Source organism: Micromys minutus (assembly GCF_963924665.1).
Source record: "Micromys minutus genome assembly, chromosome: 32".
Classification (NCBI taxonomy): domain Eukaryota; kingdom Metazoa; phylum Chordata; class Mammalia; order Rodentia; family Muridae; genus Micromys; species Micromys minutus.
Window position 1 is genome coordinate 21595039 of NC_137967.1, and position 14941 is coordinate 21609979.

The 14941-nt window shown below is 47.1% G+C and overlaps 1 protein-coding gene and 1 pseudogene across 2 annotated transcripts; both read left to right on the plus strand.

Moving 5' to 3' along the window:
* Positions 1 to 1759: 1759 nt before the first annotated feature.
* C5AR2 (complement C5a receptor 2) lies at positions 1760 to 2791 on the plus strand (the record flags this gene model as incomplete). Its single annotated transcript, XM_080908700.1, has 1 exon — positions 1760 to 2791. One exon carries the CDS (start codon positions 1760 to 1762, stop codon positions 2789 to 2791), a length of 1032 nt encoding a protein of 343 aa, XP_080764826.1.
* Positions 2792 to 2999: 208 nt separating this feature from the next.
* Positions 3000 to 14750, plus strand: LOC308413654 (Y-box-binding protein 1-like; annotated as a pseudogene). Its single transcript has 2 exons — positions 3000 to 3008; positions 13628 to 14750. The product of its transcript is annotated as a Y-box-binding protein 1-like (transcript).
* The last annotated feature ends 191 nt before the right edge of the window (positions 14751 to 14941 follow it).

The following is a 14941-nucleotide window of genomic DNA, read 5'->3' on the forward strand; positions in this document are numbered from 1 at the left end:
CTCAGTAAGGGGCTGGGGGCGTGGCTCAGTGGTAGAACCCCTGCCTAGAATCCCCCAGGTAGGGGCTGGGGGCGTGGCTCAGTGGTAGAGCCCCTGCCTAGAATCCCCAGTGAGGGGCTGGGGGTGTGGCTCAGTGGTAGAAGCACCTGCCTAAAACTCCCCCTGGTTGCCTTTGTGTGTGTGTGTGTGTGTGTGTGTGTGTGTGTGTGTGTGTGTGTGTGTGGTTGCTCAGTGGTAGAGGCCCTGCCCAGCACCTGTGAGGCCCTGGCTTCAATCCAAGTACTTAGTGTGTAAAGGATCATGTACTAGAATTTCAAAATGTACACGATGTCTTAGCATCCTGAAAGTCCTTTTTCTTGCTAGAGTCTCAGCTTCTGCTCTTATTATGGAATTCCGCATGTGAATGAGATAACTCTTCCTATGTTTTCTTTCTCTCTCTTTCTTCCTTTTATTTTTTTGACAGGGTCTCTCTGTGTAGCCCTGGCTGTTCTGGAACTTGCTTTGTAGACCAGGCTGGCCTCAAACTCACAGAGATCCCTCTGCCTCTGCTCCTGAGTACTGGAATTAAGGTGTTTATTGCTACTGCCTGGCTAGTTATTTCTATCTCAACAGTTTCTATTCCTGTTGCTTGTGATGAAATATTCCACAGCTGTATATGGCGTACACTGTTTTATCCCAGGACACTTGGGAGGCAGAGGGGCCATCCTGGTGTACATAAAATACTCTTAAAAGGCTGCTTAAGGGAGGTGTTTATTATATATATATATTATTGTATACAATGTCATTATATATTATATATTATTAATATTAATAATTATATATGGCATGCTATATAATATAATATTATTATCAATATAATTATAGGGTATATTATAGGTTATTTATAATTCATAATAATAACATACAATACATTATACATGATTACATGATTATGTTAATGTCGTATAACATATACTACTATATCATTAATTATTAATTATATATAAAATAATATTTATGCAATAATAATACATTAATCCTATTATTTTTATTTATGTAATGCTCAATTTATATAATATATACTATATATTAATTATAATAATGTTACGTTATTGATAGTTATAATAATAATATTGTTTATCATATACTATTATATATTATCATAGTCAGATTCATAGAACCAGTATCTGGTCCATTATGGAGGGGAAGTCAAGGCAACAGGAGCTTGAAGTAGCGGATCACGTGGAGACCTGTCAAGGAACTCTAGTGATGGGTGCACGCTGCTGCCCCGATGCTTTTCCCATTTATTTTTATGTCATTTAAAAATCTTCATTTTTATTTTACGTATGTGCTGCTTGGCACACACGTGAAGGTCAGAGGACAACTTTTTAGCACCATCTCTTTTCTTTCACCATGTGGGTCTCAGGGATTGAACTCTGGGCATCAGGCTTGGTGGCAAGCACCTTCACTTGCTGAGCCATCTTGTTGGTCCTCTTTCTCCAGGGTTTGGGCCAGGTAATAATCTTTCCCACAATTAGCATGGATCTTCCCACATCAATCAGCACAATAAGAATAGACCTCCATGGAGTTCCTAGAGGCTCAGGTCCCAGTTGACAATAACCATCACAGAATGCTGGTACCCTGGAGCCCAGGCACCCTACATCACAGAACTGGTGTCTCTAGCATGGTGCCACTGGACCCGCCCTGCTCCGGCAGCAAGGATGGAGTTTTCCCACTGACTTTCCCTCCTGTCTGTCCCCTGCAGGTGTCTGAGGCCAGAATGACGAACCATACCACCAGCGAGGATTATGATTATGAATATGATCCTGAACAGTACAATGACCTTCCGGGCGTCCCCGTAGACTGCCTGGATGGCAGCTGCATGTCTAATGATGCCTACGTCATAGCCCTGCTTGTACTGTACGCGGCTATCTTCCTGGTGGGTGTGCCAGGCAACACCCTGGTGGCGTGGGTGACCGCGAAAGAGTCCCGCCACAGGCTCGGGGCCACTTGGTTCCTACACCTGGCCATGGCGGATTTGCTTTGCTGTGTGTCTCTGCCCTTCCTGGCTGTGCCCATCGCCCAAAAGGGCCACTGGCCATACGGGGCAGCAGGCTGCTGGCTGTTGTCTTCCATCACCGTTCTGTCTATGTATGCCAGTGTGCTGCTCCTGACCGGCCTCAGTGGCGACCTCTTCCTACTGGCTTTCAGGCCCTCCTGGAAGGGTGCAGATCGTCGAACCCTTGGGGTGCGCGTGGTCCAGGTCTCCTCCTGGATGCTGGCCCTGTTGCTGACTGTGCCTTCTGCTGTCTACCGTAGGCTGCTTCAGGAACACTACCCTCCCCGGCTTGTCTGTGGCACAAACTACGGGGGATCAGTCACAGCCGAGGCCGCCGTCACCGCTGTTCGATTCCTCTTTGGCTTCCTGGGGCCACTGGTGCTCATGGGCAGTTGCCACGGCATCCTCCAACGGCGGACGGCTCGCCGCCACTGGCCCCTGGGCACAGCTGTTGTGGTGGGCTTTTTCATTTGCTGGACCCCTTATCACATCCTGCGGGTTCTCATTGCGGTGGCTCCTCCCTACTCCCCGTTCCTTGCCCGGGTCCTGGAGGCCGAACCTCTGGTTACGGGCCTGGCCCTGGCTCACAGTACTCTCAACCCTATAATGTTCTTGTATTTTGGAAGAGAACAACTCTGCAAGTCACTCCGGGCTGCATGTCACTGGGCCCTGAGGGATCCACAGGATGAGGAAAGTGCCGTGACCAAGGTCTCCACCAGCCACGAAATGGTGGTGTCTGAGATGCCGCTGTAGGCTGGAGGGAATTGAGTTTCCTGGGCCGTCTGCCAACTGGGCAGCTTCCGGAATAGCTCAATGGCTTTTATTCTTCGTTCAATAAACACTCATTGTGCACTTGCTTGTGCAAAACCCTAATATAAAGGTGCCGGCGTGACAGTGGCTGGAGCCAATTCTTCCCCTTACAGAGGAAGACATACAGGAAACGGCTGGAGGGATACGGACCATGTCAAGGGTGGGATGTTTCATAGAACCCAGAGGGTGCCGGGGGACACTGCTCCACTGCCTGCTGTCCAGACCAGGACCTGAGTTTGCGCCCCATCTCCTACACAAAAACTGGGTGTGGCGGTGAAACTCTAACCCCAGCACCGAGGGAATAGGTGGATGCCAGGGGTTCTCCGGACGAGTGGTCTAGCCCAATCAACACACTCCGATGAGAGACCCTGTCTCACGCGACAGAGTGGAGCCAGGCACGGCAGTGGTAATTCTAATTACAGCATTTGGGAGACAGAGCAGGCAGATCTCTTTTAGGCTATCCTGATCTACATAGTGAGAGCCAGGTGGACAGCACTAGATGGGGGTGTCCAGTCTTGCTCTTGGGGACACACGAACACGCACCGACGTTACCACACAGGGTTGGCAGTCTAGGTCCAGAAGGCAATGACTGAGCCAAAGCCCAGCGAATGGAAGAGTATCCACCCTTAAATCTTGGAACTATTCCAAGCAGACAGAGCAAATGGCCTTGCTCTGGGGTACCTCTTCCAAGAAGCCCTCCCTGACTCGCATCCCTCCCAGAAACAAGGGTTCTTCCTTTCTTGCAATCTTTTCAACACAAAGGCCCAGAAAAATCCCAAGTCCCCTAAAAGTGAGAGACGCACTCACTCTATTTTTTACATTTTTGTGTTATATTTAATTACTTATTGACCGTGTCGGGAAGCATGGACAGAGCAGGGTGGGGGAGGTCAGTGGACGACTCCTTCCATCAAGTGGGTCCCCGGGATCAAACTCAGGCTGTCAGACTTGGCTGCAAGCACCTTTACCTGCTGAGCCCTCTCACCAGCCCTAAACTCCTCAGTCTTAGAAAGTCCTGTATCTCCTCTGTTCACACTCAAATCTATTTCAGCTGGTCTGTTGATGTGGCTGATGCCTTTTTTGTTAATTTATCTTTGAGAATTTTAAAACGATTTTAGTTTTAAAAATTCTTACGGATACACACCACACACACACACACACACACACACACACACACACACACACACACACATATACACACACACATATGTACATCAAGTAGATTTCTACCCTTACCCCAGGTTTGCACAATTTTAACACCTATGGCATATGTGTCCAGCCTACTGTCCTCCACAGACCCCAGGGCCTGGTTTTAGTCTTGGTTTTCTTTCTTAATTTTTTTTTTTTTTTTTTTTTTTTTTGAGATGGGGTCTCATAGAGCCCAGGATGGCTTTGAACTCACTGTGTAGCCAAGGATGACCTTCAGCATCTCCCGAGTGCTGGGATTATAGTCCTGTATCACCACACCTGGTTTATAGGGTGCTGGAGATCAGACCCAGGGTTTCATGCAAGCTAGGCAAATGCTCTATCAACTGAGCCACATCTGGAGTTCCTCACCAGGGCATTCTAGGCAGCTGTCCTTGTACTGAGCTCCACCCCAAACTTTCTTTGAACAGTGTAGACACCACACCTGTCTGTCTGAAAAGTTTAAAGAATATTTTTGGTCAATTTACTGGACCAGAGAGCCTCTTCAGAAGGCCTTTAAATTTTTTTCTTTTTAAAAGGTATACTTTGAGAGTTTCCATTTAATTCTTTAGCCTTAAGAAGTGAATGAGAAATTTCATGAGACCTTCTAAATGTATTTCTGTGCAATTATACATAAAATCTCTTGATGTTTAAAATACTGTGTTTATTGTAAGCTTTCTCTGGTTCAGACTGTTCTGTAGTAATTTTTCCAAACTGAAACAAGAGACACTCCTTAAGAATCAGGATGTAAACAACTCACAAGTCTCAGGATAGTCCTGAAACTGACCACATACACCAGGTCCCTTCTTCCCCATGTGTTATAGTCTTTTTTATGCTGCTGTGATAAAGCACTCTGACCAAATCAATTTAGATGAGAAAAGAGTTTATTTGGCTTATACTTCCACATCATAATCCAATATTGGGGGAAGTCAGGACAGGAACTTGAATACGGAAACCATGGAGAAGCACTATCTGCATGCTAGCTCTTTGCTCAAGCTCAGATAGCTTTCTTATAGATCCCAGGATCACCTGCCTAAGGATGGTGACACCTGCAGTGACTCCAGGTTGTGTCAAGTTGACAGTAAAACTTAACTAAGGCACCAAGCTTGTATGAACAGTGTCTTGGGGTTTTATTGCCGTGAAGGGACACCATGACCACGACAACTCTTAGAAAGGGAAACATTTTATTGGGGCTGGGTTACAGTTTCAGAGTGTTAGTTTGTTGTTCCCATGGTGGAAAAATGTGGGCGCATTCAGGCAGAAATGATGTTAGAAGGATCTATGAGTTCTACATCTTGATCCGTAGACAGGAGACTATCTCACTGGGTGTGGCTTAAATACATATGAGACTGCAAAGCCTGCCTCCACTGTGATGAGCACCAACAAGGCCATTATCTCCTAACAGTGCCACTCCCTATGGGCTAGGCATGCAAACATATGAGGGTCCATTCCTATTAAAAAAGTCCAACTCCTGGTCCCCATAGGCTTGTAGCAACACTATAATGCCATAATGCATTCAGTCCAACTTTAAAAATCTCCATGGTCGGTTAAGAGTCCAAAACTTGTTTAAAAGTCCAAATTTTAAAGTCTCTTCCTTTGAACTCTCTTGGCTGTAATTCCCTGTAAAATCAGAGTTGAAAATAGATCATATACTTCCAACATATAACGGCACAGAAGGTACCATTCCAAAACACAAGGAGTCTGACACCAAAGCAGTCTTCAGATCTCCAACTCCTTTCAGCTTTGTTGACTGACACACCTCTTTGTCTTGGGCTGATTTTACTCCCTGTTGGCAGCTTTCTTTGCCGGGTATCCTACAACTCTGACATCTCTAACATCTCGGGGTCTCCAAAGCAATCTAGGCTTCACCTTCAGAACTTCATGCAAGGACACCCTCTCTGGGCCTACACCCCTGCCACATGTCCAGCCTCAGGGGCTTTCCTTAGAGGGAGATTCCATAATCTCTTTCATGTAGCCTTGATGCTAAAGCCAGAACCATGTGCTTGCTGGGGGCTGGAACATGGCCCCCTTGTTCAATGACATCTTCACTACCTTGCTTCTGCCTCCCCTCCCCAATTTCCTTCACTACCTACTGTCCTGGAACTGTAGACCAGGCTGGCCTCAAATTCAGAGCTCCACAAGTCTCTGGCTTCCAAGCACTGAGATTAAAGGTGTGCCCCACCATACCTGGCCCTAAGCTTTTTAAAATTTTCCTTTCACTTGTCTTTAATTCCTGTCCACAAGTTGGAAGTTTAGCAAGGTAGGGTCTTGTCCTAAGGGCAACACTACCTTTATTCCACTGAACACCAGTTTTTCTTTAATCTTTTCATCGCCTTGAACAAGGGACTTAGTTCCACTTCTTGGTGCTCCTTTTGTACTCAGATCGTACATCTTGTATTTCCCTTGCTTAGCTAGCTCCTTCTCACTATAGATCGTCATAAGATTGAACACTGATAACTTACACATCACATTCAATACTTGTGTTTTGAGATTTCCTCTGCCAATGGAATTAATCCAAACTCTTCTATTCAGCCTCAGGCACTTTTCAGGTAAGAGCAAAACCAGCCACACTCTTTTCTACAATGTCACAAGAACAGACTGGAGGTGACATACTAACTTTCGCCTCCTCCAAAACCTCTTGAGCCAGGCCCCATAGTTCAAATCACCCTAAGCACCACTCTCTTCCCTGTTCCTGCTAGGATGCACCATTAACCCCACTATGTCATACTTTTCTAGTTCAAAATCTCCAAGTCCACATTTCTTCAAACAAAAGCATAGTCAGGCCCCTACTCCTGGTACCAACTTCTGACTACGGCAACTCTTACAAAGGAAAATATTTACCTGGGGCTGGTGTACAGTTTCAGAGATTTAGTCCCTTATTATCATGACAGAAACAAACATGGCAGCATGTAGGCAGACATGGTACTAGAGAAGGAGCTGGGAGCTCTACATCTTGAACTGCAGGCAATAAAAGGTGACTGTCCCACTGGCTTAAGCATATGAGATTTCAAAGCCTGCCTCCAGAGTGACATACTTCCTCCAACTAGACCACACCCACTCAAAGGCCACACCTTTTCATAGAGCCATGCCCCATGGGCCAAGCATGCAAACATGAGTCTATGGACCATGTATGGACCATTCCTACTCAGACCACCACACACAGTGAGGGCTGCTCATCTGTGGTGCTGCCTTTGAGCGGTCCAGAGAGCTCCAGGTTTCCTGCCTCCACAAACCCTCACTAGTGCTGGGGCAGCTTGCAGATCGGATTGAGTGCTCAGCTGCTGTCCAGCGCCATGCCTACCTAGCTAGCTGCCTGTTGCCATGCCTACCTAGCTGCCTGTTGCCATGCCTACCTAGCTGCCTGTTGCCATGCCTACCTAGCTGCCTGTTGCCATGCCTACCTAGCTGCCTGTTGCCATGCCTACCTAGCTGCCTGTTGCCATGCTCCCTGCCATGAGGGCCATGGACTCACCGTCTAAAACTCTCGGCAAGGCCTTGAGTAAATGCTTTCTTTTATAAGTTGGCTTGGTCACGGCCCCTCATCACAGCGAGAGAAAAGTAACTGAGACCAGGACTATGAGGAAGGCGTGTAAAGTGGTGAATTCTGTATTCCGGTTATATGTATATATATGTGTGTGTGTGTATACATATATGTGTGTGTGTGCTAATATTCCAAAATCTGAAATAAAGCTGAAATCTGAAATGCTCTGGTCTCAAGCGTTTTGGATAAAGGATGTCCAACTAATATGGTCCAAACAGAACAACGTTCCCATCTTTCTATCTAGGTGGTCACAATTCCAATTGCCCAGGCTCAGTTCTCCACCACCTCCTCTACCATCTCACAAGCTCAGCTTGGTGCGGTTCTTCATGGGTTCTTCTCCCGTCTCCAAACAGTACCTCCCTGGCTCAGCTCAGCTTCTCCTGGTTCAACTGCCTCTTGTTTTCGCTCTTCTCGGCCTCTTTTCTTCTACCTCCTGGACCCTGCTCCTGCCTGCTCCCCTCCTGACAGCCTCTGCTGGCTTTTTATACCCTCTCCAGTTCCCAGAAGCCCAAGGGGCAACCAGAACTGAAGGTCAAGGGGTCAAGCAGTTCTAATGGTTAATCATTCCCAAAGAGCCACAGGAATCCTTTAAAGGGCCAGGCACATAAAATAAACCAGCACTACATTTCCTCCTTTTTGTTTTGTTGGGAACAGCGGTCCAGACGTTTCAGGGACAACTTCTCCATCTTACCTGCAGGGTCAGACAAGCTCATGTTCCCAGACCTAGGAACAAACTCCTATCCCACTTCTCCAAATGATTTCTTCTTTTTTAATTGTGTAATTATATTTATGTACAGAAAACTTAGTGTATATTTAACCCAGTTTAGTGGCCAGTTCTTTAGCCTTTGCCTTTTCCAGCTTGGCAATGTGAGCCACACTTAGGACCCAGAACATTGCCTCCCCAGTGATGGCGGATCTTGTATCAGTCATTATAATTGGTCCTAATAGCTTCCACCAGCTTAGCCAGAGCACCCTTGTCTTCTGAGTTAACCTGTGTGAAGGCAACAGTGGTGCCTGTCTTCCTGTGGACCAGGCGCCCCAGCCTGGCCTTTCCCTTGATGATGCAGTAGGGCACCCCCATCTTTCAACACAGGGCAGGCAGGAAAACCACCAGCTCAATGGGGTCTACATCATGGGCAATCACCACCAGATGAGCCTTCTTGCTCTCCACCAGGGTGGTGACTGTGTTGACTCCTGCTCGGAGGACAGGTGGTCTTTTAGCTGGGACGTCCCCTTTGCCAGCAGCTTTCTTCTCAGCACAGGCCAGTAGTCTTTTGCTTCTTCTCTTGTTTTGTCTCTGGCCTGTACTTGTGGGAAGCTTAAGCAGCTGAGTAGCTGTTCGCCTGTCCAGGGCCTGGGTGAACTGGTTAATGGCAGGAGGTACTTTGCCGCTGCAGCCTGATGTAGCGTGGCCATTTGACAAAGCATGTTAGATCTCTTTTGGGTTGATGTCCTGCCCAATGCTGAAGTTCTTAGGTTTTTTTCTCAAACAAAGGATTGACCACCTTTTTGGCTTCCTGCTTCTTGATGATGGCGGGGGCCGGGGTCACCTTCTTCCCCTTGGCCTTCTTTCCTTTGGGCCTCTTGCTCAGCTCTCCAAATGATTTCTTGTTAACAGGTAAAAAATATAAAAATCACGGGCTGGAGAGATGGCTCAGTGGTTAGAGCACTGACTGTTCTTCCAGAGGTCCTGAGTTCAATTCCCAGCAACCACATGGTGCCTCACAACCATCTGCAGTAGGATCTGATGCCCTCTTCTGGTGAGTCTGAGGACAGTAAGTGTACTCACATACATAAAATAAATAAATAAATCTTTAAAAACAAAAAAATTTATAAAAAATCAAACCAAGGTGCATAAGTTGTAAAAATACATAATCAGTTGCCTGTTATGCCCTAATTAACTACATGCAGGTGACATGCTCCTTTGTCCCTTTATCACTCTGAGTTGAGGACCTAGGGGAATGAATTAAGGACCTAAAGTCTAGGGGAATGAATTAAGGACCTTGAAGCCAGGTGCCCTGGATACGGCTCATTCTCCAATAAGTACTCCCTTGCTTAACCCACAATGTCAAATATGATTGGAAGCACTTCAGCCCCCCGCCCGCCCCCAGCTTTCTCTCTCTGTGTTCCCATCGTTTAAAAATGTCGTTCGATCTCCCTTTGGGATGCAGTTCAGATCCCAGGATGCCTCTTCCCCGAGCGCTCAGAAAAGAAAGCTTTCATTTTGAAGCTTCCCTGTCTGAAGTGAGCAGACCCGGAACCCAACAGATCTAGCTACTAACTCTGCGGTTTTGAAGCTGCTTCTCCGTTCCTTCTGAAGTCTCTCCCGGGTTGCAGGGGTCTAACGGGATCTTTCGGTTGATCTCTCAGGAGCAGATCCACAAGTGAGATAAGGACCGAACAGTGATGCTTCTCTCTTATAACTGGGCACGGCTTCCTCAACTTTTTATTTTCCCGGGCCATCTTACCTTCTAGCATCTTGTGTTCCAGAGTTTCTTCGATGGAGTCTCTCTGCCCCGGCTCTGTGAACCTTTAGCTTGTAGCCCTGACTTGGGCTATGCAGGATGTGGCATTGCTCAGGGGCCTGTTGCTCTGCACTGTGGATGGCTCGGTGTCCAGGAGACCAAAGTCCTGCTCATAGGCCTGTCTGGTCAGGTGCTGAACATTTCTTGTCCGGGCTTTTCTGGCTGGCAGGGAAGGCAGTGTGGCTGGCTGGTCAGGCTCTTCTTTGTTCCTTTTGGACCAGTGGCTAAGGTTTTCAGAAGACCTCCCCGGCTCAACTCTGAGCTTTATCACTTTTGATGGTATCCACAGCTTTTCATTTCTTATGGAAATATAAACAAATCCATGTCCCCAATGCAAAACACTTGCTGACTTCCATTCTGATGTTAACACACCCTTATAGTATAGAGGATGACTAAATTACAGTTTTTTTTCTGTAATCCAGGGTCTCTCAGATGCTGTTCTTTTTCATTAGCGTTCAGAAAATTTTTTAAAGATGTAGTTATTTATTATATGTGAGTACACTGTAGCTGTCCTCAGACACACCAGAAGACATTAGATCTCATTACATGTGAGCCACCACGTGGTTGCTGGGATTTGAACTCGGGACCTGGAAGAGCAGCCAGTGCTCTTAGCCGCTGAGTCATCTCTCCAGCCCTGTTCAGAAAATTTAAAGTTAACAGAGCACTGTTTAGTCTATCCCTGGGTGGGGTTATCCTCCCATTTTGTTTTATAAAGATTTCAGACACGATTAGATCTTTCTGGAACTGCTTGTCCTGTCTTCTGTTTTTTGATTCCTGGGCTTCTGTATTTCCACCCTCATTTTTTCCTAGTTGCTCAGCCAGTGTTTTGTAAACAAAACAGCCCAAAATCAGGAAGAGGAGAAAACAAAACAAAAAAACCAACCTGCTACTAAAAACCATGCTGGCTGGGGATCAGCCAACAGCCCCTGCAAACACTGTTGGCTTTTTGAAACAAAGTATCTCTCTCTCCTCTTCCTTCCGCCTAGCCACGTTGGTGGCCACTTGTCTCTTAATGTTTCTTTTCCCTATAAACAGTCAGTTCTATGTCTGGCTACTTATAGCTTTTATTTAGTTTCCTTAAGCTATTTTGTGTGGGTTCGTCTTTAACTGTCTCCTGACAGTATCTTCTCTGCCTTAGCTTAGCTTCTCCTAGATCATCTGCCTTATTTCCGCTCTGCTCAATCTCTAAATCCTCTAATCCTACGCCAATCCTACTCCTCCAATCCTACTCCTCTGTTGTCCTCCCCCACCCTCCCCTCTGCTGGCTTTTTAAATATCCTCTCCCATTCTTAGAAGTCTAAGAGGCAACTGACACAAAAGGTCATAGAGTCAAGCAGTTCTAACATAAGCATTTACAAAATGTCAGTTTACTAGCCTTTGGGGAATCCTTTAAAGGGCCAGGAAGATTAAAATAATTCACAAAACAAGGTAGGAAGATACATATCTTTTAATCCAGTTTTTTTTTTTTTTTTTTCAAGACAGGGTTTTTCTGGGTAGCCCTGGATGTTCAAGACCTTGCTCTGTAGACCAGGCTGGCCTCAAACTTACAGAGATCCATCTGCCTCTGCTTATTGAGTGTTGGGTGTAAGCGATCCTGCTCAAATGGAATACAGCTCCGATGTGTGACAGTGTCCCAGTGGAAAAGCATCCTGAGACACGGGACCAGGAGCCACACAGCTCTGAGGAAGCCTCCTCACAGAGGTGCTGTAGCTCCCAGGGGAAGGATCCCCAGTTGAGCAGAGAACTCAGAGCCTCAGCCCTGTGCCTTCCCTTCATTGCTCTCATGAAAGGGATTTCTTGGATGGTCCAGCGAAGAGGAACAAGTCCAGGGATGTCTGCTCTCTGCTCCCAGGAATGGGCGGCCGGGAACTGGACAAAGGGCAGGGCTTCTGTGGGACTTCTTAGGGGGCAAAGCTCTTCAGGGCAGAGACTTCCAGAAGATTTGAAGTGGAAACTTAAGGGTTCTTTGGAAAGTCAGTTGTGTCAGATGGTGTTTTGCTGGGGCACACGCCCATGTGGGACACACACACACACCACGAAGGAGTGTTTTCCTGAAGTGGACACGGGTGAAAGACGAAAGCACATGCGTGAAGGAATGTCTAGCTGAAGCAGACACCGTCTGCTAGAGCAAGTATTCGAAAGGACACTTGATGTTTCGTTGCTAACTAGAAGCATGTATTAGTCCTCTTTACACTGAGTAGTTGAGCTGCAACTACTGAGGACCAGCTGAGGCATCCAGCCTTATGGACTGAGTAACTCTGAGTTCGTGGACCTCCTGTTCATAGCCACCCATTGCAGTGAAAGACCCCCGGAGGGTATCTTCCGTCTGAAGAGACCCCTCCCAAGGAGCAGCGAGACCACTCACTTCGGATGCAAGTAGCAAGAGGTTTATTTACACAGGTACCTGTGGGCACACAGTCTCTCAGAGGACTTGTGCGCCGGACAAAAGGGCAGTCCCCTTTTTATAGGGCTTGGGGGGCAGAAGCAAGGTACAGAAGCAGAAGCATAGCAACAGGGTTCTAATTGGTTAGTTTAAATGTGGCCAGGGAGTGAGCCCAAGGACATGGCTCTAAGGAAACAGCTTTTGATACCAGCTGGGGCTGCAGCTCCTGAGAATAGTTGCCTTGGGCTTATCTAAGTGTGGGAACTATGGCAGACATATGGCTCCAAGGACACAACTCTTGGTTCTAGTCGGGGGGCTGCAGCTTATCTGAAAGCTGGGCTTGTCTGAATGTCTTCTGTTCTTTGTCTATTGCTAGCTGGCCGCCCACCGGTATCTTGCTTGGCCACCTGGGACCCCGACCCAGCCTGCACAGCCTTACAGACCCAAGTTCTCAGAAGAGGAGGGCGGCCTTGGCCCCTCCTTTGGGACAAGGAGTTGTTTTTCGTCCTTGCTTTAACATGTGTGGCGGGATGTCCTTGCCTTGGTCCAGGTGGTCAACTGCAGATATTTTTGTTCTGACAGAGACTGGGCTGTCCTCTGGCTCACTTTTGTTTCAGTATTTTTTTATCCTTGCCTGCTCTGGGCCTAGCACGAAATGGCGTTATTGCAGCTAAAGCAGGAGGGGGTCTTTCAGCAGGAATAGCTGAACCCTAGCCCATAGGTCATTCTAACTGCCCCCTTTCTATAGACTATCGACAAAGGGATTCATTCTATAAATCCTGCTATTCTAGAGAACTCTAACTAACATAATTCTCCATTGTTTGTTTTTCTTATGGGCACCAGATCCTGTCTACAATCATTTCTCTGCTTAAACTCCTCCCATGGCTCCCTTCCACCTCCGCTCCCAAGCCAGGGTCCTTGCCAAGGTGTCTACAATCCACCCTGTTTTTCTGTCTCATTGCCTGGCTGATTCCTCCCCTTCCTCTTCTGTGTTCCTTGTTTGCCTTGGGGCCAATCCTCCACACCAAATAAAACAGCAGGTGTTGATGCAAACAACTCAGAAGGTGGAAGCAGGAAGGTCAGGAGTACCAGGCCATCTTCGGTTACATAGGCCTAGGCTACTTTGGAGACTTTGTCTCCAAAAAAAGAAAGAACAGTTCGAGCGGAGAGCAGAGCATCGCCGGCCTAGTCACCATCACACCCGCAATCATGACACCAAGCCGGGCTCTACAGCGCGGGTAGTGGCGGCCCCGGCGGCCTCACATTGGCGGCGCCCACCGGCAGGGACAAGAAGGTCTTCGAAATGAAGGTTTTGGGAACAGTAAAATGGTTCAGTGTAAGGAACGGATACGGTTTCATCAACAGGAATGACACCAAGGATTACGTATTTGTACACCAGACTGCCATAAAGAATAACCCCAGGAAGTACCTTTGCAGTGTAGGATGGAGAGACTGGAGTTTGACGTTGTTGAAGGAGAAAAGGGTGCGGAGGCAGCAAATGTTACAGGCCCTGGTGCAGTTCCAGTTCAAGGCAGTAAATACGCAGCAGACCGTCAGTCACCCTTATAGACGCTATCCACGTAGGGGTCCTCCACGCAATTACCAGGCAGATTAGCAGAATAGTGAGAGTGGGGAAAAGAACGAGGAGTCGGGAAGTGCTCCTGAAGGCCAGGCCCAACCACGCCGGCCCTATGGCAGGCGAAGGTTCCCACCTTACTACATGCCGAGACCCTATGTGCGTCGACCGCAGTATTCCAACCCCCTGTGCAAGGAGAAGTGATGGAGGGCGCTTACAACCAGGATGCAGGAGAGCAAGGTAGACCAGTGAGACAGAATGTGTATCGGGGTTACAGACCACGATTCCGCAGGGGCCCTCCTCGCCAAAGACAGCCTAGAGAGGATGGCAATGAAGAGGACAAAGAAAATCAAGGAGATGAGACCCAAGGTCAGCAGCCACCTCAACGTCGGTATCGCCGCAACTTCAACTACCAACGCAGACACCCAGAGAACCCTAAACCACAAGATGGCAAAGAGACAAAAGCAGCCGATCCACCAGCTGAGAATTCGTCCGCTCCCGAGGCTGAGCAGGGCGGGGCTGAGTAAATGCCGGCTCACCATCTCTACCATCATCCGGTTTGGTCATCCAACAAGAAGAAATGAATATGAAATTCCAGCAATAAGAAATGAACAAAGATTGGAGCTGAAGACCTTAAGTGCTTGCTTTTTGCCCGTTGACCAGATACACTAGAACTACCTGCATTATCTATGCAGCATGGGATTTTTTATTATTTTTACCTAAAGATGTCTCTTTTTGGTAATGAAAAACGTTTTTTAAGAAAAAAAAAGGTCTGGTTTTTCTCAATATACCTTTAATGGCTTTTAAATTGTTTCATATCTGGTCAAGTTGAGATTTTTAAGAACTTCATTTTTAATTTGTAATAAAGTTTACAACTTGATTTTTT